Below are 26466 nucleotides of genomic sequence, written 5' to 3'. Positions count from 1 at the left end.
GCCACACCAAGGGCCTCATTACAACCCCGGCGTTGGACCATGGTGTTATTAGCACCATGGTCCATGCCGGATTCCGCCATGGTGGATGGTGGATTTACCGCCCCATTCCAAGGTTGGCGGGGCGGTAAATCCCCATTCACCATGGCCCCTTCCCCATTCCCATTTTTGGCCCATAGGGCTCAATGGGAATGGGGAATGCGCTAATTACGGCACCGTAAATTACGGTGCCGTAATTAGCAACAAGGTCCCTTAGCGGGATGGACTTTGACGCCTGCAAAAAGCAGGCGTTAAATTGTGAATCTGGCGTTAAGGGTTTAACGGCGCCGCAGCCTTTTACCGCGCCGTTAACCCCTTAACGCCAGGGTTGTAATGAGGCCCCAAGTCCTTAAAATGCAGCAATTGCATGGAAATGGTGGGAATCATGCAGCAAGAAAGTAATCCTGCAGAGCCAACTGGATTCTTACAAATACCCAGCAGAATTGGGGAAGGACTATGAATTGCCCTATGTATACCTCCACACTTATGAATGGGTCAAAGCCAGCCCACCAATCACTCACCAGGGGCCTTAACAAAGGGTTTGGTGGCAAGCCATTCAGGGTAATCCCGAAAACCACCAAATGCTCAGGTACACTCTCACAAGATGAATATTGGTGGGCCTACGACTAGGGACACTCTAAACCTCTACAACGAGCAAGGATAGCTCATTGACAATGGCCTTGTCTTGGAAGCAAGACAAAGTAGAGCAACACAGGTTTGAATCCTGGTCCCACGCTTAGAGACTGGCCTCTGGTAGTAATCACATTCTACACAATTTGTTAATTATCCTAAGGAGGGCTGGACTCCCAGAATTGTGTAACAGCCATTTTGGGATTGACTTAAAGTTGTTATACACAAAGAAAGAAACTAGGAATAAAATGTCTGAGAGAATTATTTAAAAAAAATAAAAGTACCCCAATGGCTACCATAAATTTACATTGGCCTACAAATGCAGTACTTTTTCTTGCACCCCATGTGAAAGGAAATCTATAGTAGCTGCCACCAGCCTACTCATTAAATAGAATGGAGGGTGAGCAATTCACTCTATGGCCAAAATGGGGCTTCTGAAAGTCACCTATGAGGAGAAGCAACAAGCCATTTTAGGACTATATACTAACAAAGATGTACTGGGAGGGTTTTTCATCATCAAAATAAATCAGAAAACGTAAAAAGCAAAATGAAAAGAGGCTTTATAAAATAAGAGTGCAGAATCCCCCAAAATGTAATTCTGCCCTACCATTGTCCCTAAAGCAATTACTGCTTTGAATTTTGTAATCTACATGAAGTAATGTAGGTGTTTACAGTAGCATAAAGAAACTAAGAACTGTGCCTAAAGTGTGAACATCATTCTTATGCCTGATACTGAATGAATGTTTTCAAAATACCAAAGTGACAAATCATGGGAATCTTTTGGGCACAGACATAAAGCATACAGATATTGCTTTCAGGATCATTGTAAGTAAGTGGGAACTTTTGAAAAGGCTGATGTCGTGGATATAAAAATGCATATTGTGAAACTCTTCAGATCTAATTATCCCAAAGAATTCAGTCGTTGTATTGCATGTCTGGGATTCCTATAGCAGTTAGAGGACGTTGACCAAGGTTTTATCAGAATCTTATAAAAATGCATGATGTTACATCAATTAATTTAGTCCAGAATGTAGCTCAGTTAAAATGGATTGTGATCACTATTTATTAGTAGCTTAACAAGCCAATACCACTCAAACATTCCCAAAAGTTGTATACATTGCAGTAAAACAGAAAATGATCATTGTTTGTTTTAGAATGTTTGACAAACAAAAAGACTATTTTAAAACTTTCCGATTTTAGAAATCATGATGGTTAACCAAGCCTCTGGTTCTGAGGAACATTTTGATTGTACAATACATCACTTGTGCTATTAATATTGATGTTATATGCTAACATGAAATGCTTGTCAAAATATTATTTTTGTAATTGAGAGAGATCACAATATCGAGCACACCCTTACAAAAAAACAAATTCAAGTATATTAGCAAACTCGCTTAAAGGTTGAAATTATGACCCATTTTTAAAAGCTTTTGGCTTAAACATGTGGAAAGCAATGGAACCAATTGTAATCAAATTTGCAGGATGTAAATTCCGAAATGTGATGACTGTTTTTTTTTTTAGAGTGTTCTAGAAATGTGAAGATCCATAATTAGCAAATACATATTGGACAATCTTAGTACATTGATGCAAATGAAAATTCACAAAATATTGTGAGGCATTAATTGTGAACATTGTGAGAATGCTAATACAGGAAATGTGAAGCATTGCTTCCTGAACACACATACATAAATAGACGGATATTTCTTTACCACATTTCACTTTGAGGTAAATACATACCTTCTGTAGGACATATTCTGGCTAGAGATATCTTCTAGAATCATCAGCAGATTTGATATTTATTAGAAGTACGTTGATGCATTCCTTGTTTTGTTGATTTGGTGCATAATATAAGCTTTATTGAGGTGCTAAAGATTGTTTTTACAGATGCTTTTTCAATCTTCTTTCCTCATTTGTGGATCATGCAATAACGCTATATGTACCAGTCTCAGGCTCAATTCAGTTTTGACAAGAAAACATAGAGAGCACCTTGAATATCCTATCCTATATTATAAAAGCTTAGGATTTCTGATAATCCGCCACCCTACAAACAGCACAAAATCTCATCCCCCGGTACGCGCATCAGCTCATGACTACACAGCTTTCTAAACAGCATCAGAGAAGCTCATGCATGTACAGTGGGAGCCCTGGTCTCCCAGCTCACAGGGTACATGGCCAAAGCAAGACCCGAGAGTGGAGTACAGGGAGCATTCAGGGTCTCTGCACCTTATCGTAACCCAGCAGAGCCTGCATACAGTATAGTTCATTATCACTGCTTGCAAGGCACAGAGAACTGCAGCCAGCAAGGGCAGAAGAACAGAGAATTGGAAAAAGAAGACGATGAGAATTCCTGTAGCGAGGAAGAATGCACCATACACCAGGAACACCAGGTGACAGACACATGAGCTAGGTCGGCATATGATATAACTCATACTGTTAGTTTCATTTATTTACATTTCACACAGTCCAATGCTTTCAATTCAGTCTCCATTATTTATTCTACAGTCACCGTATTTTTGTGCAGATTTTTGTTCTTCAAATTTTCAAAGAACTGCATAGTAAGGGGAACCACTTTCTTTTCATGAGTACAAGTTCAAATATAAAGAAAAGGGACACAATAGAAGGAATACCCAATTAAACATTTATTGCAAAAACATAAAATGATGGGAATGATTGTCTTTAAATACTGTGTAAAAAAAATCTCAAACAACATGTGAATCGTTTTATGCTTACAGAAACATTTTCTTTGTGAGTAGTATGTGACATTTATTGTACGATAGGAACATTACTGATCAAATTGACAAATATAATGGCATACTTTAGATACAATTAGATAACAGTACTCCCTCATTGGAGTAATAGCGGTATTGTCTTTGTTTTTATTCAATGTGTGGCTCAGTTATACAATAAATATAACAAGCAGACAAAATATTTTGTAACATTTTTGCAGAACACAAAACATTGCAATTGAGATTTTTACTCATGACAAAATTAATGGTACATTCGAAATTGCCAGAATTTGAAATAATGTATAATGGTTTTAGATATTAAATAAGTATGCTAGCATAGGTTCTTCTTGAAAGAATACTTGAAATTCTCCATCAGGATAAGCAGATTGTATCACTATTTTCTATAAAATAGTACTGATTTTTGATAAAACGGACTCTGAAATGGTTTAATGTCAAATATCTCAGGACATGGCTGACACCTTTGCTTGAGCAAATTATGGGGTCTTTGTTTCGTTAGTTCTTGGGTTCTACATGGACATAAAAGAGACCCTTCTCTGATCTAAATATGAATGCGTTCTGTGGGGAATTTATACATCGCCTTTGACAAGATGACAGGTGGTAGCTCTTCAGATTAATTATTCATTGTCACAATACGATACTGAGCTGTGGTTGAAGACCTATTCACATTGCCCCTTTATTGGTACTATTATGTCTTCAGCTCTAACATTTAAATATCTTGCATTCATTGACAACACTATTCTTTGTGTTACTTTTGTTAGTCAAGTTATTAAAATGTTTGAAATTGTAACTGAGGATAATGAAATATAGCCTAAAGAAATGTCACTTGCTGTCTCTAACAACATGTACTAATCTTTTTTCCTAATTCTTTATTTCCAAAGTGTGTAATCATTGGTCTCTGTCAAGTTATGACATGCCCCTGTCAATTTGCACCAATAAAGGTCTAAGATCAAGCTAATATTTAACACTTAAACTGGCAAATGTCATGCAAAAAAGCCCATCACATGTTCATATTAATTTCGAATGTCTATATTTCCTTCACTTTAGAAATATATTGGTGCATACAAAGCCTGCCTTCACCATGTTTGGGATTGTTAGTAGCTCTATGTACCAAAATAACACTGATCTACATGAATTCAATGAGAATGACCGTTTGCAGTGATTGTCATTGTCAGAGCTGAAACAGTACAAACTGGTGATTCATCGGACTTGAAACAGGCATTATTGGGCCTCATTACGAGGCTGGCGGTAATACAGACAAGGCTGCCGCTGGTATTTTATTTTTTCCGGTGGCCAGAAATGGGCAATTACGAGTCATTACGGCCTTGCCAGACCTGTTATTTGCCCATTCCTGGGCACCGGGAAACATTCCTCCCCATTCCCATTGAGCCCAGGGAATGGGATGCCGGATGCACCGGTGCATCCGACATGCTGTGCTCGCGGGTGCCGCTCTGCCTACCAGGTTCGACATGGCGGGCAGAAAGGCACCCACGAGCCAACTCGTAGTTTGCCGGTCTGGGAACTATGGTACAGACACGATTACCGGTACCATAGTTCTCGGACCGGCAAACTTATAATGAGGCCCAATGTCTTAAACACCAAGCTTACTGTAAAATAATCTCCATATGATTGACCAAGTGCAAGACAGCCGACTAATTGATTCCCCAAGCTAAGCCCAAAAGGGCATCTCCCTTCAAGAAATTACATTCAAATCACCCTTTACCTCAAAACGCAGTGAAAGCTATATTTGAGATCTGGGAATAGTAATGTTTCAATTATCATTCTACCTATGAATCACTGAGAATCCCTGTTGACCTATTCACAAACGTTAGAGTTGCCATTTACATGATTCACTTTATCCTTTGATTTGCTGAACAGCTTTTACAAACCTTTAAGATGGATTCCACTCTATATGATGCTGAGGTCTCCTGTACTTGTTTTATGTCAACGCGTTTGTAAGGTATGTTAAACACGTTACATGTTATGAATACATGTTTGAAATCATGGATGCATGTTTGAAATCATGGATGCATGAATGGGGGTATTAGCACTAGTATAACCCTGAAGTGCTCCTAATCTGATAAAACAGGTGTCTGCCAGCTTTGGCTTATGTTAGCATAGCTAAATGCGAGGGATCATGGTTGTAGTCCAAAGCATCTGAAGAGGCACTGGTTTTAGAACCCCCTCTATTAAAAAAATATATTTAATAGAGAGGAAGGGACCAGAAGGGAACATAATAAATAACAAAAACAGGTGAATAGAGAGTTTTGATGTAACGTTTGGAAAGGTATGTTTTTGAAGTCTTTGTACAAAGTATAGAAGGCTCATTTCTGCTTTCAGGGGGAAAATGTTTTAAGACCATTGTTTGAGTACACAGTGTGAAAAATGGACATGAATAGCCCATCTTCTCCTGCTCTTTTGAATTTTGATTTTGTCCTTATACTGGTGCTATAGAAACTGAGAAATATCATAGGTTTTATTAGGAGAAAAATGTGTCTTGTGGTGTTTATTAGTTTCTTGACTTTTAAAGTCAGAACAATAAACTAAATGTCAATCTCCTACTTTGGTTCAGTTGATCAGGAAAGAACTGACAAAAAAGGCCGGAGTTGCTCATTTGCATCAAAATAATACCTCTTCTGAGAACTATGATTCCAAGCTTCCTGCAATTATGATAAGTTATTTATTTAACATGCAGCCCTTTGTGTGATCCCATAGAGCCTATGCAAGAGGGCACACTTTAACGTGCTCTCCTCCCAGCCTAAAGAAGAACCATGAATAATGTGTTAAATTAGCAAAAATATTTCTTCGATGGATTAAAAAAGCCACCGTTTTAGGGTGGTGGTTGAATGTACTGGTCAAAGGAGGTTAGAGTAACATCTAAGACCATAACTGTTTATGAAGCTATGAATAACATGAGGTTAACTTATTCTGACATGTTCTTCTATAAGAAGCATGTTCAAGATGTTGTAGAAATTCCCTAACTAGAAAAAAGCTGTCTCAAATAATCCGTGTTTTATTATTAATAGTTGGAAATATCCTGAAAATCTAGCTTATTAGTAAAATACTTTCAAGATTCTTTATTGTAAAAGACCAGTTTCAAATATGTGTAGGGGTTAAAGTCATGTTTTTATCCAATTCATGAGTATTGGGAAGTGGTGTTACCGCAAACACTTGAAGAACAATTTTTAGAAGAGAGCACAATATGCAGAGGATGCTTGAAAGCCCAATGAGGATGGCATCTTATGTTGGAGCTTAGGTGCTGAGAACATAGGTAAAGTAATTTAGGTGTGAGTAAATTGGCTTTGGGTCAATATACCACATCTGCTTCATACTCTGAATAGTAATCCAAAGTCTTATGTGGTTATGAAATGTAATATTTCCTCATAGTTTTCTCTCGAGAGTGGAATTTATAAGGGCTGCGCCTAATTCCTATGATTGTTTATTTTGTCTTTGGAGCCCTTCTTACAATAAACAGAAAGATACCCCAATATGCCAGTTAAAACGACATATAAGCAGATGATGTACCACTCTATATGGCACTTCCCAAGGTCTTTCCCCTTCTGTTATTTGACAAGGTCTTCTCTGGGTACAAACCTAATATGGATACATCTGGGATATGCATTCCTAATTAACTTTGTCAAAATGTCGAAGGAGCTGGCTTAAATTTTCAACCTAAAAACATCTAGTGTCTGGGGATAGGTTTTATGAATCACCATAGACCTGAATATTAAAGACATCTTGCAGACAATAAATAACCTAGTACTAAATGATCCCTATAACTTCTAACATGCTGGGGAAGGCTTAACACTGATGACAGCAATGGTAGCTTTACTATGAAAACAATGGTCTCCATCCAATAGCACTTAGGCATGTTATGTAACACACATTTTACACTTTAACAAGTCACCACCATAGTAGTCTCACTGCACCTAGCCTTGGCTGGAAAGTGGTGTATTTCTGCCTCTGACAGTAGGTTTTCAGATCACAGTCTGTGGGGAAAGGGAAAAATGGTAGGAGTAGAGTAATTGAAAAATGCATACAAATTATTGTCTTGGACTTGGATGTCCAGTGCATGCTTGAAGTTCAACCCATCCACGACAGAATTCCTACACCTCACCAACAACACTGAACACCCAGACATACAGACCTGGCTATCAACCATGAACACTGATGGCTTCACACCAAAGCTCACCTCCTGTACCAAGTCCCTTGTGTTCCACATCGACAAACACCTCTTCTTCAAGACACAAATAGCTAGAAAAACTCAGAGAGCTTGGTATCAGCTCTCGCACCTGCGTAAAGCCAAGCCCTTCCTCACTCCCGACAGCTTTAGATACACCGCTCAAGCACAGGTCCTATCCCAACTGGATGGGGGCAATGCCCTCCTCGAAGGCCTACCATCACCATCCCTTGTGTCCTACAGGCAGCTGCACACCTCATCAAGGGTATATGCAGATACAGCCATATCACCTTAGCACTCATCGACCTTTAGTGGTTCCCACTACATGCACAAATTACCTTCAAGTCTCCCTTCATCATCTATAAGGCAGTCGCCATCAAGACCCCCAGCTACCTCGCTGAGAAACTCAGCATCTTCGGTGGACACCACACCACCAGAAGCCAGAACACGTGCAGACTTGAAATCCATAACTGCAAAAAGGAAAGGACCAGCCAACAAGCCTTCTCTGCCTATGCCCCAAGACTATGGAACCTCCTCCCCATCAGCATCAGACTCACCCCCACACTCCTACAATTCAGAAAAGAACTTGAGACCAACCACTTCAAGGAGTCTCTCCTCCTCAATACCTTAGCCAACACATCGCCCCCACGCCACCTGATTCACTAGACACTGATTGCCTCACTCCTCCTCGCCACCCTGTACAGCTGAAGCCCTCCTATGTGCCCCTCTGTATCCTACCCCACACTGTACATCTCTCCTGTTGTTACATTTGAAAGCGCTCTGTTACGCATCTGTATTGTTTTATACCTCTTCAAATACATCCTGTTGTGTATCTGTATTGTTGTATACCTCTGTAAAGTGCTCTGTTGCTGCTCAGACATATGTCTGCGCTCAATAAATACCATAATAATAATAATAATAATAGTAATAATAATAATAATAATAATAATAATAAAATACAACATAACCAGTCAGGTGGCCTATTTAATTCTTTAATGGCATTGACAAATTGGGTGTTGCTTTTATCTAGAGACGAATGAAATACAAAATCTCCAAGCACACATTTTTCATCATCTACATTTAACATCAGGAATTAGTTCTAAGACAGGGACTGCAGGGGTCGTTGGGTCATCCTTCTATAGGTGCCCCTGCTTGACTCTATCTGAAGACAAGGCACTAGGGAGCAAAGACATACATATTCTACAAGGCTGAGCCCACAGGATGACCTTGACTCGATGAGTGACCCACATACTTATCTCATCTTGGTGTGAAAGATTCACAGTAGTTTGCAAGGAAATAATCTCTATGACCATTCGGCGATATAAACAAATTCTAGTAGGTGGCAACTCTTTTCTTATGGAAAAAGACCATTCTAGCTTCAATAATTACATTAACATAATTTGTGAGATAAGCTGCAGTGAGTGGGGCAATAACACTGAAACCAGTTTAACAGAGAGCATTAGTAGATGTGGCCTAAGTCTTTACAAGACTTGGGAGGCTAGTTTTGAGCTAACAATTAAATATTACTCAATGCAATGCAAAAGAACATAGCAATAATGAAAGGTGATCTGTTTCTTAATTAATCTACACAAATATCTTTATTACCTGCAGCTCAATGAAAATTTGAATTTTTAGGACTAAAACATGTACATGTAGGATATTAAGGCTACCATACATGTACAGTGGTGCCCAAAGTTTAGAACTCATGACCATTTCAGATGCTAATAATGGAATGTGCACATAAAGAGTAAACAAACAGAATATAGTATATTGATGTTTATTTAACTAAATCTATTAGTCTATTTTGTTTTAACCAGATGTTGTTTTGGTATTAGTTGTTTATGGAATATATGAATGGGTGTTCAAGGTCAATGTGTATTAGTGTATTATGCCATACATATGTTATACACTTGTAGTGATAAGCTCTTTCTAGATTAATCTCTTCTATACCCACTGGGAGGAATTACCTTATGGCAAGGGTATGGAAGCTCTGTTTTTTTTTCATTAACTATACAAAGATGTGGGTAATTCCATTGCAGAAGGGTGGCCTACTAACAATGCCCCCCTTTCGTAAACTCCTTGCCAAAAGCATAACATACACCTGGATGTAGACCCTGGTGAGTGGAAGAAATTCTGTTGAGCAGGTTATTTGAACCATGTTCATTCTCAGTAGAGGGCCTCTCACACTTTTGTTAATTTGGTAAAACTTTGGGTTTCACCCTGAGTCACCCAAGGTAATCCAGATCTGGACCCCTTGCTCACTGTTCCTTAGAGAGGCTCAGCTTTACTTCACTAAGGAGGTCCAACAATTCTGAAACACGTGTCTGAGGTTTCTGATGGTTCTCTAGTTCAGAGACAAATTGCCTGGCATTTCAGTGCTGGACTGCCCTTGTGGTTGGGACCAGACTGACATGCAAATGGATATTTCCACCCTATGAAGGGTGCAGTGAGCTAAATGTGGCTGTAGACCCTCCTGAGTGGGAGAAATTCCATAGAACAGGTTACTTGAACAATGTTCATTCTCAGTAGAGGGGCTCCCACACTCTTGTTAGCATACACCTGGGCCTTGCTGCATGAGTCTCCTGATCTGCAGCTACTGCTCTCCAGTGGCTCATAGAAGATTCCGAGAGCACAGGTCTCCTGTTTGACAGCTCTTTTTACAGCCATGCCCCTGCAGTGCATAGATTGCATTTAGGTTTACAGCTCTGTTCTAAATTCTACATGATTATGTTAAACCCCCGATTTGGTGGCACAGTAATTTGAAAACAGAAGCCATTCCCAGTGTGGTATGCCACATCTGATTGATATCACACCTGTGTCAGCACTGTGAGCCCAGCTCACCTGTAAAAGGGTTATGTGTATTCCGGTCTGACAGCCTGTCCCTGCCAGCCACGGCAGAGACTGAATAGCTATGCCTCTCCTCTGATTCTATGTGAGGCCCGGAAATACATCTCTCAAGCTCGTGAAACACTCAACAGGGCTTGGCCTGGGGAAAGGAATCTAAAGGCAAACCGAAAGAACTAGCCTGACACCAGCACCAAAAGGGTTGTTGATGCTATGGGTCTGAGGCGGGGGTGGGTTTAGTGTAGAAACACGGAGCTCAGCATAGATGTAGAAGCATTCCACCATCATGTTTCTCTTCTGCCTCCTTCCTGCCCACTCCACTTCCTTTTTCTTTTTTCCTCGATGCACAAGCCTAGGGTTTGGTCAAGTGAAGAAAAGTCATGTGGTAGCCATGACATAAATGTTTAAATCAAATAAAAAACAAGGTTGTTTTGCTCACTTTTCAGGGACCCTTTGCGAACTTATCAAATTTGGATTTCCGACATACAACCCGTAACAAATGTTGTTGAGGGACTAGGGAAGTGAGTAGAAGGGCTTTGCTATCTGTGTTTTCTTGGGCATAGCTTCAACTTGCCTAGGCTCATCATGAGATACCCGTTGGCACAGTGAACACCTCTCTCCAGCTATCTCTCCTTTCAGTGCTGCACCACATTAAACTCAGTTGAGTTCCTTGATGAATGTGGTCCAAATAAACATGTAACACCTCCACCTTTTCCTTTTGTTGCCACGCTGAGCATCTTATCTATCCTCCGCCCACATCCCAACTATATACCTGACTTTGATCCTCTCTTCCACTATGCCATGTCCCAGCTTCTTCCTCCTGTGCCGCGCTGAGAGGCAAAGCGCTGTGTCACCATGACCTATGCCAGGAAGCATTACACAAATGAAACAACATGTATTGGATTATGAGTTCATATTATGTACTAGGATTTTGGTGGGTGGTTTGTCTTTTTATGTAAGCACCCATGAGTGTATATATAGATGGTCTATTAGATGTACATAAGAAATCTAGTTTATATGGTTAAATAAAGAAAGATTTTAATTTAAGATTTGTCACATATAATACTATACGATTTCTAGATGGTTTCCTTTTTCTTTCGGTTTTCTTATGTATATGAATGAAATGGGGCTCAGCATTTAAACCTTTCATCTTTACAATTTGCTCAATATAAACTTCTCAAAGAAAAACTGAAGGAGATAAAGCTGCCTCACTTCCCTTTCAAGGTGTTCCACTACCTCGACTAAAGTGAAGATTCCATTAAATGCAGGCTCTGCTCTACACTATACAATTTGGGAATTTCACCCTCTTCAGACACATTTTAACATGACTACACTCTCTCCTATGACATAATTATTCTTGACAGAACATAATTATTCTTGACAGCCACCATAAACAATTGAAGGAACAATCTGCTGTAATTTACGCCCTGCATTTAAGTAAAGTAAGAACAGTTGTGCTTACACAATGGAAATATATTCAAATAAACTTAACAAAGAATTTAAATGCAACCACTGTATAGTCAGAAAAAAGCCCATAAACTTAACATCTTGTCCAGGTGATATCCCTTAACATTAGCTTTGAAGTTAAAGTTAGTTAAATCTCCAGCTTTTGTGCATTCATTGTGTTTGACAGTGTTTAAACTGTTCTCATTTCAAAGAATATAAGGTGGCATATTGCTAAATCCTGATAAAGGCTAATCGATCTATCCTTGTGTCAGTCCTTCCTGTTTAGATTGATCAAATACCCTCCCAGTCGATTAAACAACGTCAGCATTGCATACCAGTCAGTATGCATTAGCAGCTGTATTTAAATCACTACATGTTTGTAACATTACATAAAGGCTGAAAAAATAAATACAAGTGCTGTTTGAGGAAAATGCAAAACATGGCCTGTTTTGCAATTGTGGGTTTTAAATCTTTCACTTCCATGTGTTTCCAAAGGAACAACAGTCATTTTAGGAAATGACTGTGGTCCACTTCAAGAGTGCCTGTGCCTAATTTTGAGAACATATTACATTCAAGTTTTACATGTGAGATATATTTTCTTAAAATGCAACCAAAGCTAGAAATGTGGACTCTTGTAAGTAAAAACTATCAGGTGTTGCCTACTTCCTGCAATATATGGCCCTTCATATAAGGCAGCCATTCCAGACCTGCATTCCTTCACCCAATGGAGTCTGAACTGAACATGGTTGTTTGTTCCTCTTTTGCTTTCAGAATGTACTGACCAGTGCTTATTTCCCACACATTTCACAGTGCACCCTCTGCCTTGTTGCATCATTGCAAAATATTTCCAGCTGGTGACTTTAAATCTGCACTAACACGATTCATATAACACTGCAGTCTTCTATTCAGGGTGCTGAGAACATGTTTGTGAACATCAGAAATAATTAGAGACATTCCACACTTTTACAATGATCACCTTTTGAATCACAACAATAATGTTCTTAAATATCCAATAGGCTTTGTATTGAGCAATTCCCTGTGTTTAGGGAGAAATAACATATGAAAAACACTTACAATGAGTAAGGCTCTGTCCATAAATAAGTGGAGCTGTGAAGTTATCAACTCAAGCCAAGAGGATGAAGAGGATTATTAGAATCAGGAGATTAAACAACTAGGCAGCTCTAGGGGTGTGTGTTTGGGTAGCTCCACCATATTTAATGTTCAGAAACATTGAGTTTTCATGTTCACCATACAGGGTTGTGGTCACACGTCATTCCCCTATCTAATGTATTTTCTGTTCAAATAATGTTATTGTATTGACACCTGAAAAGGCACTTCTAAGCTTCATGTATTCACTTTCAACCATTCTCTTTTCCAAATCTCCCATGTTTCAAATGGTTTAAATATTCGTACCATGGAATGGCTGCCTGTCATGTCTTCCTGCATTACCCTTCTAATGCTCAACCCCATCCTTTGCTTGGAGTTACATATTACCCATCACTCGTCTCCCTGTCCCAGTCCTTTGCTTAATGAGGTGTGACAGCTCTTGACGCCAGGCATTACAGCTGGCCCCCAAAGCATCATTTAATTAAAAAGTCTATTTATCTAAAACAAAAGTGCCCCAACACATATCACACCCTGTGTATTATACTCAAAACTGTATTTTTTTTTGTTTCAAGAAGCAGGTTCATTTTTAGCATTTTTCGTTCCTCGTGGTCTTGTGCTTGCAACTCGAACATCTAAACTGTATCTCTGTCCCCTGCTGGAATGTGGGGGCTCAAATAATTGCTTTCCACTTTTTTCAATTACTGAAGTGCTTTACCGTACATTTCTTTTAGTCTCATGTTTATTTTAGTACTAGATACATCAGCAATGCCAGTAGCTTTCACTATGTTGGGCATAACCTTCGTCGCAGCTGTACAAAACGTGAAGGTTAGAACACTTAAATGAAACTGTGAATGATGACAAGTGCAACACTAGAATGGAATTGTGATCACTAGCCTGTCTCACATCTAGACAGAAAATTGCAAATTAGCAAGCGCCACACTCTGACGTGATCGTGAATGATAGTAGGCATCACAGCTAGACACAATTGCAAGGACAGCAATGCCAACTAACCAATCCACTAACAATTCCCTCTGCATACTCCTCTCAAACTCTAACCAAACACAACCACAAGCCTAAACCGCAGCAAACCACACACTCTTCACTACACTGCAACAACAAAACAAACCACACATAGACTTGCACAACAGCACACGACGACTATCGACCGTATAACACCCCTAGCCAACGGACCCACCGGGCTGAGGCTGCCATCAGCACATCACTGCTATCTAGCACTTTTCCAGCTCATTCCCACTCACCCCCCTCTCCCTCTTTCAGAGCCGCCAGTGCGCCAGGGGACCACTCCGGTGGTGACAGTGTGCGGTACAAATATCCTTTATTTAAATGTATATGTGCAAAGTTGCATCTGACGCCATTTGCTTTTCTTAAGTCCATACAGGTGGGGGCAGGCAGGGATTCAAAAGGGGGCAGAGGTAAGAGGCCTCACAGGGGCCCCAATGCAACAAAGACATGGGGAAAAAATGGGTTTGCCATCAGCAGGATTCATTGCCATCATCATTTCAAATGCCAGTTTTTTGGCATGGATCTGAGCAAAGTAGTAGCTAAAGGTCTGGTGTAAGAACATGGTAATTATAGTGCTTGCATTGAAAAGCCAAATAGCCGATGTGATTTGCCGCTCAATTTAAACCTACCTAGCACGAGAGAGAGTCTTATGAGTTAGCCTGTTTCAAGGGGCAAGTGAGGCAAGTGAATCGATGCCCATTAAGGCATGAGAAAGATGAGTGATTTCCTGTCATGCCCATCGACTGACAGAATGCATTACTTCAATGAATTAGCTCTCTGCTTCAATGGAGGGTGTTTTCACACTGAAATATTTTGGTTGTACATGTAATGTACAGTTGTTCTTTTGCCACTCGATGGCATTTAGACAAGTGCTACTAGTGCAAACGCCCAACACTGACATGTTGCTGCTTTTTGTTGTTGCTCGCTTTCATTTAAAGGTCACAGGCATACTGGTGTTATGAGAAGGCGTGAGGTAGGGAGGATGCCTTTTGCTTTACTGAAGATGTGTTTACCATCTGCCAAGATCTGAGTCACTTCATGGATGTATTAGAAAAGAGCATATTTAAACAGGGCCCTGAGTCAGTCGATGCTTTCAAATTGTAGAGCAGTGTTACTTGACTGAGCCACACTCGTGCAACTGGCTGCACATATCTTGAGGATTTCCAGTTAGCTTATCTGCAAAGAGTCTTTAAACACATACAGAACCGGCTAAGTAATTTCTTTGCTAATTGTGGGGTGGTGGCAGTCTCACAAGGTGCTTTAAGTTGAAAACAACTTAAGAATATCATGCAAGAGAAACTGAAATGTCTAGCATCAAACAATGTATTCCAGATGAAGGTAACATTCCACATGAAGAGAGTGCACGTATGCAAAGGATGTCACACGTGTTCGAGATATTTAACAATTGGTTACATTGATTCTACTATTTCTATTGCTACCTTATTGCAAGAGATCACTGTACACTGACAATGACCAAAAATCAGCAAAGTCACATTTTCTGCTTTCCACTCAGAGACTTTCAAATATTCTGATTTTGATGGCAATATGCCTAGAATTTAATATACAACTAGATAATTAGCATGTAGAATTATACCGTAGGTGAAACTCATCCTTTATATGCAGCATAGTATTAAGTCACTTAATTGCAGTTTTTCTCAATACATATACTATGTCAAGCTGTGATCAATAAATAAGTGGTGATAGACGAAATTGTGTTTTAATGCTGGTATTGGGTGTTTTCATTTCACGGAGTACCTTTAAAGTGCTTTCATATATTTTATATACGGTTAAACCTTCTTTGTACAGGTACAAAATAACTATTTACAAAGATGCATTGGCACAAACTAAAATACAATCTATCACTTTGATTTGCCAAAGAAATGTGTGTTTCCAGCATCAAAACTTTTCTTTTGGAAGCAAATCTTTGAATTCTTTCCCTGTTGGTAAGCATCAAGAAAGTAACAGATACCAGGGATGTCACTGGGGAAGTCTGGTGGCAACTCTTCTCTGGAGCGAGGCGTAAATCGAAATCCTGGATAGTCCTTAAGGAGTCTGCAAGAAAAGTAAGAAAACAACATTAAAGGAGAAAACTCCAAACTCAAATTGTTCATATGAGTACACTATGCAAAAACATTTTGCTTGGCAACTAGGATGAGCTAAATGCCTCTATTGACATTTTATTCAGGTTTGGGCCACATATCCATTTCAATTGTGAACTTTTCAAATTTGCAGTGAACTTTAACATATGGGGGCTCATTTGGGCCCAGCTTGGAATAAGCAAAATGCTACTGAAAGATTGAATTCAGATCATGAACAGTTTAACTTCTTGTAATGCCTGAGGATTTCTACAGATGCAAACTGAGAATGATTTTGCTAAGTATTGGCAAATAAACATTGTACTTCCTTTCAAAGTGATTCTTAGTGCTACTGTTTACATTTTCGTTTATACATTTTTACATATATCCAATATAGTTACAACTTGTGAAAGTATTGGTATATATTTCCAAGTAACCCAAACCTGACTCTGGAGGATATAAGCCTAACATCATTTCTTCTAACATTACACTCCACCACATTCAATTCTGTTAAAAAGAACAAAGATTTCAGGTTATGGTTTAAAACAATGAATAATTTAAGGAAAGGTCAACCTATACCTTTTCTTAGTTTTTAAGCATTTACAAGATCTACCATTATAATACAAATTTAAAGCATGGTTCCACATAATTTCATCGGGTGTCAGCCATTTAAAGATGGCAGACAGGTTTTGCAGTACTGAAGCTCTACTTTCATGGTTTGACTTGATCATTTTAAAATATCTAGAGGGTACATGTGGCTGGAAAAGGCCACAGCAATTGTGTGGATTAGATAGACTCTATTTAGATGACAAACCCCATTAAAAAAAAAAAATACCAGGTTAAGGAAGGCTTCTCTTTTAATTGGAAAACTATTTGAATTCAGTTTTTCATAAAACCATCTACTAAGGCATTTTCCTCTTCTTTTTATCTTGCATGTACCTTGTATAGGCAACGTAGGGTCTGCTCAGTAGTTTGAAAAAACATTTTGTCAACTTTTTTATTAAGCATTGTTTTTAATTTAGCCAAAACCAATGGAGGTGAAAATGATCCCACATTTAAAGTGATCTGTAACTTTTGTAACAAAAGAATTTTGCGACCACACAAACAAATTCATTCATGCACTTGCTTCCTATATATGTTTAGAAAACATGTCTTTATTATTTATTTATTCACATTTGTAGAGCACGCAAAAAGCCCAAAGGCATCGTGGCACTTGTTACATAATGATTCTTAGTTGCAGAAATGAATAACATTTTTGGTACAGACAAGAGATACATACAGTGAGATAAAGGAATGCATACAGTACAGTCAGGGATTAGTTAAAGAGAGAGGTTTTAAGTTTTTTTCAGAAGGCAGGGAGGGAGTTCTCTGCTCTGAAGGCTGAGGGGAGCGAATTCCAGAGCTTGGCGGCTATGTAGGGGAAGCCAATCCCTCCTGCTTTGGACCTATTGATGTGGGGGGTGTACAGTTGGTTGGAGTAGCAGGTTGTCGTGGGACGTGTAGATGTGGCTTTAGTAATGGTCTCTGATGGCGCTGTGAGGGTGAGGCATTTATGCGTGAGGGTGATAATTTTGAATGTGATGCGTTCTTTAACAGGGAGCCAGTGTGCTGCTTGCCTAGCGTGAGTAATTTGGTCCCTTTTGGGAATACCTAAAGCTGCTCGTATAAAAGCGTTGTTCTGCATGATTTGGAGTCTGTTTAGATTTTTTGCAGAAGTTCCTGCTAGGAGAGTGTTGCAATAGTCTAATTTAGCACCAATAGTTGTTTTGGCTATTGATGGACAATTAGGCTTGGATAGGTAAGGTTTGGTGGCGTTAATGAGCTTGGTGGTGTGTGCCGAGGCAGAGCCAATGGCGATAACCTGCCTTGTCATGGAAAGAGTGGAATCTAAGTACACCCCAAGGGTTTTCACTGATGAGGAGATGGGTTGATAGTGTTGTCAATGGTGAAGTTGGTGTAGAGGTTATTGAGTTTGGCTAGCATGGCTTTTTGACCAAGAATATTGATTTCGGTCCCCATTGACGCAAAGGCCGTTAGCTGCCATCCACACTTGGATCGTGGTATAGATTAGATGGAGTGCTGCAGCATCTTGGTTATAGGAGTATGAGAGTGGTAGGAGTACTTGACTGTCATCAGCATAGTTGGTATACACTATACTTGATGAGTCAAGCTTCTCGAAGAGGGGCTTCGTGAACAAGTTGTACACTGTGGGGGCTGTGCACGAGCCCTGCGGTACTCCACAGTGGATGGTGGTGGGGGCTGCACGAGCTATATTGGAGAATAACTTCATTGCCCTGCCTTCCAGGAAGGAAGTGATCCAAGAAGCTGCTTCTTTGGAGAAATTGGCTGAGTAGGAGAGGTGTGAGGTGAGTGTCTTGTGATCCACAAGATTAAAGGCAGTCAAGAGGTCTAAGAGTAATGGGAGAGCTGGCTTGCCTTTATCCATGATTTGTGTGATTTGGTGTTTGCGGTCAACCAGGGCTGTTTTCGTGCTGTGCCCTTTGCGAAAAGCCAGATTGTCTTTTCCCAAGAATGGCATTGGCTTCAAGGAAGTGTTGGATCTGACTGTCGGCGGCTTTATCTAGGATTTTGAGAATGAAAGGCACAGTGGTAAGGGGGAGATAGTTGTTGGGTTGTGCAGGGTCTAGGGTAGGTTTTTTTTAGGAGGGGGCGCACCCAGGCTTCTTTAAGACTTGTAGGGATGATGCCTGTTTTGAAGGAAACATTAATGAATGCTGTCAGCAGCGGGGTGAGGGAGTCAGCACAATCCTTGATTAGCTTGGGTGTACAGATGTCCCCATTGCACATGGATGGTTTGAGGTGCTTGAGAAGGTTGATGACTTCAGGTTCAGTGATGTCTCTGAAAGCGAAGAGGGGGTTGAGGTGGTTCTTTGGAGTGGGTGTAGTTTGAGAGTGCCTAAGTTTGTGAGGTAGGGCTTTGTAATGATCTTGCATTTTTTTTTTAAGGAGATCAATTTTGTTTAACTTAGCAGATTGTATGCTGGCACGCCAGGCCTCATCTCTGGGCTGATGGGAGGAAAGATGAGTTTGTTAAAGATGACAAAGATTTCCTTGGATTGGGAATTTGCATTCATGATGCAGACGTTGAAAGAGTTAGATTTGGCTTTTATGATGGTGTCTTTGTATTGGCGGGAGATCAAGTTAAAGCAGTTCTTGGCAGAGTCGCTAGGGTTGGCCTTCCAGTTGTTAAGGGCCTTCCGTTTGCTAGTGTGTAGAGCCAGAATTTCTTCAGTGAACTAGAGTTAGAGTGCAGTGACCTTTTTTCTTTTTTACATTCTAGTGCTGCTATGGAGTTGATAGTTTTGGGGAGGGTGTCCTTATAAATATCTGCTAGCGTGCTAAGGTCATTGGAGAAGGTGGGGGCTAGTTCTGGGACATTACGGAGTGGTCGGAGGTTCTCCGCATTGAGTTTTTTGGAACTTCTCACTTGTTCTGGGGGGCATGGGTGAGGGTTTTAGCAATAGGGGATATGGGTATTGTGAACGGAATGCATTTGTGGTCAGTACATGGATAAGCAGTATTAGAGGTGATGGTAGAGAGGCATTTGTGGTCTGCAACCCAGTCTAGGGTGCAGCCTTTAGAGTGGGAAGGGCTCGTGACTTTTTGAGTGAAACCTAAATCTTTAAGTTCTTTGGTAAGAGTAGCAGCTGCTTTTTATTTTGGGTCATTAAACCCTAGATTTAGATCTCCAAGTAGAAGAGTTTTGGTGGAGCTTTTGATGTTGTTGCTGAGTAAATAGTAAATGAATGAGATGTCCTTGAAAATCTGATTGGTGGCCCGGGGGGCGATATAAAACGTGAATGTTGATGGTGCAGTTGGGGGATAATGAGTCTGAGGGATAGGGCTTCCTTGGTGACAATGGCTACTCCACCTCCTATGCAAGACAGTCTATCTTGTCTGAGGATGGTATAGCCTGGTGGGAGTGCTAGGGCAACTGAGGGTCCAGAAGCCTCGTGTAGCCAGATTTCAGTGATGGCAAGTAAGTCGAGGTCATAGCTGGATAAGAGATCATTTATTTCCAAGGCGTGGGCAGGAAGGTAACGAATGCTCAAAGGGGCACATTTGAAATGTGGGGTAGATGCTATTTTTTTCTCTGGAGGTGTGGGGGGCAAGGATGTAGCTGAGTTGAGAGGAGTGGTAGAGTGGTAGAGGGTGTGCGTTTGGTGGCAGAGGTCCTCAGAGTGGGGGTTGGTGGAGATTCTAGCGCATATGGATGAGGGAGGTATGAGGGGTGTCTAGGGAAGGAGCGGGAGCCTAGTCTGAGATTCCTAGATGTTGAGAGTATAGGTAGGCAGGTTAGGGCCAGCGGTTGAGTGCAGGTTCTAAGTCTAACAGGTCTGATGACTGTATTGGGTGGGTGTGACAGTGATGATGCAGACGCTATGTGGGCAAGGGAAGGCCATTGTGTGGTGAAGTGAGCAAGCATGTTGAAGGGGAAGGGGGCCCCAGTGGTGAGAATATGGTGTTGTGGCAGTAGACAGGAGGATCTAGCATAATTTGTGGTTTGGAAAAAGGTGGAGAGGGTAAGGAGGAGAGCAGTCAACACAGTTATAGTAAGATGCTAGTTTAAGGTGGTTGGGCGAGTGCCTGGGAGTTTCAGCATCATAGTGATGTGAGGCAGGATGTATGCAGTAACATCCACTATGGAATAGAGCAAAGGGCAAAATAACAGACGGGTGCAAAATCGAGATGGTGGCAAAACCAAGGTATGCAGTAAATAGCAAGGGTGCCTACCTAAGTCCAATCAAGTGCGAGGCGCTTGGAACTAGAATGAGTGCAAAACAGTACACGGCCTGAAATAGGGACACGTGGCATACAAATTAGAGTCAGCAAGCAAAGTTGAGGCAGCTTTGATAGGGATTCTAAATATACAACAGCGTATACAGAAAGGCATCAAGTAATATAGCGATATGGGTCGATGGAGTGCACAAGAGTGTAGCGGTGGAGGTCGCACGCAATGCAGAAATATGCACAATTACTTTGGCGCAAAAGAGTGATGCAGCAGGGTTGTATTTTGTACTGCAAAAATGACTATGAGCTGACTTTGCAGAGACTTTGCAAGGCGAAAATACACTTTGCGCAGTTCCATGAATCAGGGTTTGTGTCGGCAGTGCAAAGTCATTTTTCAGCAGTGCAAATTCACTTTGAACCGGGCAAATATTCCATTTATCGGGCCCTTTGTTCCTGAATTTCAGTTCAGTCTTTTGGCTCTTCTGTTTACCCGACCTTCCTTTGTTCCCAATTAAGCTGAAGATTGTTTTTTACTAAATGGTTTGATTGGGTGGTTTCTCTAGGTAGCCTAAATATTTGGGCATTCCCCTTTTTCCTTCAAAGTGGTTTCCCCTGCCTATTCCACTGTGGCCCATTCCTGGTTTCCCTTCGCATTACTGGTAGGAACCTCTCCAATCCCTGTTCCTCCCTTCACTTTATCTGTGCAGGTTATTCTTAATTCCTTTGTGGCAATTCCCTATTCTTTGTCACTCATACATCCTGCACCCCACTTCTGCAATGAGCACCTCAGCATCTCTTTGCTATTTGTGTGTGTTTTTGTTAGGAATAAGTCCCGCCAACAGGACTCCTTCACCCAGTCAATCCCTCTGCGATCGTGATGCCCCTTTGCGTGGTGCCTGTACCAAACATGGTAGGGCATGGGTATGTCTGATGCAGGATGGGAAGTTAATCAACGTCACTTTCGGTGAGCACAGACAAGAACTGGAAGAATCCGGCGTCTGCAGAAAAGATGCCTTTTGCGCTTTAGAGCTTTAGACCTCCTTGTGCTCACACTGAGGTTACTCAGCCCATGTCTCCTGAGACCTTTCTCATGCAGTAATGATATATCATATTTTGGGACAACAGGAGATTATATCTCAAAGAGATAATTCTTCTAAGTACCCAACCCACTTTAGTTCATGTTATTTGTTGTGTTGTGTTCTATTACACTTGTCTTGTCTTTCATTTGTCTGAAATTAAGACTTGGGATTGCAGCACCCATCCTAGGTTTAAAGCCTGATTCCATAGCTATCCATTAAGTACCTAGTGGAAACGCCTCAACCAGGTGGATGGTATATATATATATAAAAGTGTATTTTACAGATTGAGGATGGGCTGTCACAAGTTCTGATTAGGACGTCTTCCTCCTTTTGCTGTAGAGGAGGTGTGATCCTGAGTTCACCCCATTTGGATACTATGGGGCGCCACCTTTCACTTGGTTTCCGGCAGATTACACAAGGCAGTTACCCATAAGGCCCAACCCAAAGAACTACCATGAGACTCCAGGTACTGACAGATTGCTCAGACCTGTTCTCGCATTGCCATATGTAATGGAAAGGTCCATAGTGGATATAGTCGCAGCCCTCCAAGCCATGCAAACAGAGATGGCTGCGTACCGCCAATGTAATCTAGCTTTGGCAGAACAGCTCTCCTCTCTACACCGGACAGTGCTAGCTATACAAGAAGGAAGCCCAAGTATCGGACCTCGGGGGGGGGGGGGGTGGGGTGGGGAGCAGTACAAACAACTATTAAACCCACCTCTTTACAATACTTGTATGGTGTTAAGAAGGACAATGTGGATACTGCTTAATCAGAACCCCTTCCTTCTGAATACAGAACGTTCCTTTCTTTCAATATTTGGAATTCCTAAGCAGAAAAAGGTTTCTTGAAACTTAAGCAGCATTTTACAACAACCCTGGTTCTTCTATTTCTGACAGCTTGTCTCCCTTTTGTAGTAGAAACAGATCCATCCAACCAGGATATAGGAGCAGTCTTATCCCAACGGAAACCAGATTCTAACGAGTTACAACCTGTAGCCTTTTATTCTTCCGGAAACAGTTCCACTGTATTTTACAAAGAGTTGTTGGCTATAAACAATGCCTTTGTTGCATGGAGGCACTACCTGGAATGAGCACAATTCCCTATCACTGTGTTAACTAATAATCGTAACTTGGGCTTCTTAAAAATCGCTCACAGCACTAATCAAAGGTAATCAAGAGGGGCTCAAATCTTCAGTAATTTTGATAGTATCGTTACTTATAAACCTGTACCACAAAATACCAAGGCTGATGACTAGTACGACAGTAATGACACCCTTGAAGACCAAGAAGATCCTGGTCTCACATACGTTTTGCCAGAAAAAGTAAACCTAGCATTTTCCACTTCCGCCTCTCAATTTTTATGTTCTTTGAGATCATCTTACACCTCACAAAATGCAGTACAGTACCTTCAAGAGAAACATCATCATGAAATCAACTGACTTCTTTATCATGACAAACAATTATAGGTACCCTTTATCACTGATCAAAACCAAATCATGGACTGGTGCCATGACTGTCCATTGGCAGGACATTATGGAAACAGAAAGACAATTGATTGCATCCAGCGATATGCCTGGCGGGAAACCATGGCTCAAGATGTCAAACAGTATGTGAACCTATGCAAGCCTGTACCCATGCTAAGGGTCTATGTCAAAATCCTGTATGACTGCTGCGCACACTTCACATAACCCCTCGGCCATGGCAAACAATAAATATGGATTTTGTCACAGATCTTCCTATTTCCCAAGGATACGACACTGTGTGGTCAGTTGTGGATTTATTTACAATAATAGCTTGTTTTAAACCCTTGCAATTCTTGCTCACAGCCACACAGCTAGCACAGCTATTTTTGAATACCATCATAGACATTACGGACTACCTGGCACCATAATCACAGACTGTGGAACTCGGCTTGTCTCAAAATTCTGGAAAACATTGAACTAACACTTGGGAGTGGACACGCAACTCTCCACAGGTTATCATCCACAAAGCGATGGTCAACAGAGAAGAGTCCAATCACACAGTAATTCCTATATTACTGCAGCCATAACAAACATGTTTGGTCCTCGTTTCTACCACTGGTGGAGTTTAATCACAATAATACCACCCATTCTTCCACATGGGTTTGCCATTTTGTTGGCTATACTGCACAACACCCAAAAGTACTACCAATTTAATAATTGAAACCCACCAAAGTCCCTTCTGCTAATGATTGGATCTTCATTATACAGAACGAACAAACTCAAATCAGTGATATTTATCACAGTCAAGATACTGCTAAAAATATGCAGACCGTCACAGAACCAATTTACTCTGTCCGGCAAAAAGATCTGGTTATCTATGAAGAACTGGTAACTCTTCTAAATTCAAATTTTAAGTGCAAAGGTTCATATACCATTCAAAGGATTATCAAACCTGTTGCGTTAACCTTTGCTGACCACATCTTTCAAGATTTATCCTGTTTCATATATCATTGTAACAACCATATAGTTCCTCAGCGAGGTATGAAAGGATGTTTGCCTGACAGCCACCCTTGGAAACAGAAGGTGAAGAGGAATTTGTGGTCTTGCAGATTGTAGATTCCAGATGGCAAAGTAGAAGGTTATACTACTTGTTAGACAGGGAAGGATATTGTCCTGAGAACAGAACATAGGAGCCTGCAATTGATGTACATAACCCTTGCCTCGTGCGAGCATATCACGCTAAATACCCCTGCAAACTGGTGTCCCATAGGTGGCCTAAGAGGAGAAAAACTGTTAAAAATAAACCCCACCAATGGGACTCCTTCACACGGTCAAACCCGCCATGATCCTGATGCCCCTTGCCTGGTGCCTGTACAAAGATGGCGCCCATTGGGATGGCACCAGCAGGATATCTGATGCAGGACCAGATGTGAGTCAACATCACTTCCGGTGTGTGCAGACAAGAATGGAAAAAACCACAAACCGGGCATCTGAGCAACAGATTCCATTTACACTTCAGAGCTTTAGACCTCCTTGTACTCACACACAGCCCATGTCACCAAATAACTTTCTCATGCAGTAAGTATATATCCTAGTTAGGGACAGCAGGAGATTATATCTCATAGAGAGAATACTTGAAAGTACCCAATCCACTTTAGTTCATGTTATTTGTTGTGTTCTGTTACACTATATAGAAAAGACTTGTCTTGTCTTTTATTTGTCTGAAATTAAGACTGGGGATTACAGCACTCATCCTGGCGTTAAGGCCGGTTCCAAAGCTATGCAGTAAGTACCTGGTGGGGACTATTTCGACCAGGGGGAGGTGTATATATAAGTGTATTAAAGCCTTTTCCTTTTATGTTACAGATTGAGGAAGGGTTGTATCAAGTTCCAATTAGGAGGTCTTCCTCCTTTTGCTGTTGACCGGGGAGGAGGTGTGATCCTGAGTATACCCCTTTGGGTGACTGCGGGATGTCACCTCTTTTTTTGTTTCCGACAGATTACACCCGGCAGTGACAATTAAGGTCCAACCTGAAGAACCGCCACAAGACCCCCAGTATTAATCGTGGCACAAATGAGTATGTATAGCAACTGTGACATAACAATTTATGTATGTATTTATTTATTTATTTATTTATTTATTTATATACAGGAATAACAATGATCTTTTGATCACAAAAGAACATACAATAGATAAGAAATTAGATTTGTTGGGAAGCTATGAGCTTCCTGCAATGGGGAGGAAGTTGGACATTCTGACCAAGTTGTGGAGAGGAGTAAATGGAACAGTCACCGGGGAAAATACATAATTGGACATTCATAGATTAGGGACAACCAACATTGGAAATGTTTAAGTGCAGGTAGGAGAAATGGGTAGGAGGTATGGACAGCTGTGTTAGGGATGTGACCATGATGGATGGAGAGGAAATGTGGGACCGAGGAAGGTTAGAGGTGAGGGGAAGAATGTTAGCTAGCAGGCAGATGAGAGGTAGGTTTAAGGGTAACACAGAGGTGAGGAGGTAGGCTTTTAATGTGGTTTCAAACAAATCTGTGTAGACTGTTTCTCGGATGTCGAGGGAAGAGTATTCATGCAAGTGGAGCAAGATTAGAGAAGGAGCGGAAGCGAGATGAAGCACAGGGAGGGCGAGGAGCTACAAGGGAAGTTGACGAGGCAGACCAGAGATTACGAGAAGGCTTGCACAGGTGGAGAGAGAAGGATAGATACAGTGGTGCCTTACCGTGGATAGATTTGTGAACCAGGAGAAGACATTTAAATCTGCCCCTGTTATGCATCGTCAGACATCCAATCTGGGGACGGTACAAAGAAGTAGGTGTGAAGTGAGGGAGTTCATAGAGAGTCCTGGTAGTGAAGATAATGATCTTGTCAAGATGACAGAAAGCATTGTGGGGGGACCAAAGAGGATGCTAAAACAGTAGTACACTTTGGCGAAGACAAGAGTGGTTAAGAGATGGTTGGCAGTGTTGAAAGGAAGGAGGTGCCTGATTTTCCTAATATTTAGGAGAGTGAGGCAAGCTGCTGTTCCAGTTTTGGAGATTAAAGTAGAGACGGTGTGAGAAGGATCATAG

At 40.9% G+C, this 26466-nt stretch overlaps 1 protein-coding gene across 1 annotated transcript in view; it reads right to left on the bottom strand.

Moving 5' to 3' along the window:
- Positions 1–3283: 3283 nt before the first annotated feature.
- The window catches only part of GUCY1A1 (guanylate cyclase 1 soluble subunit alpha 1), a 545497-nt gene continuing 522314 nt past the window's right edge, over positions 3284–26466 (bottom strand). Inside the window, exon 9 of the mRNA XM_069631322.1 lies at positions 3284–16062. Coding sequence (XP_069487423.1) covers positions 15870–16062 — 193 coding nt within the window. The 3' untranslated portion in view covers positions 3284–15869. The remainder of the gene's footprint in view (positions 16063–26466) is intronic.

This window comes from Ambystoma mexicanum, chromosome 6q (genome assembly GCF_040938575.1).
Source record: "Ambystoma mexicanum isolate Mex_15411 chromosome 6q, UKY_AmexF1_1, whole genome shotgun sequence".
NCBI classification, from domain to species: Eukaryota; Metazoa; Chordata; class Amphibia; order Caudata; family Ambystomatidae; genus Ambystoma; species Ambystoma mexicanum.
This window is presented reverse-complemented; position numbering and strand designations above follow the sequence as displayed.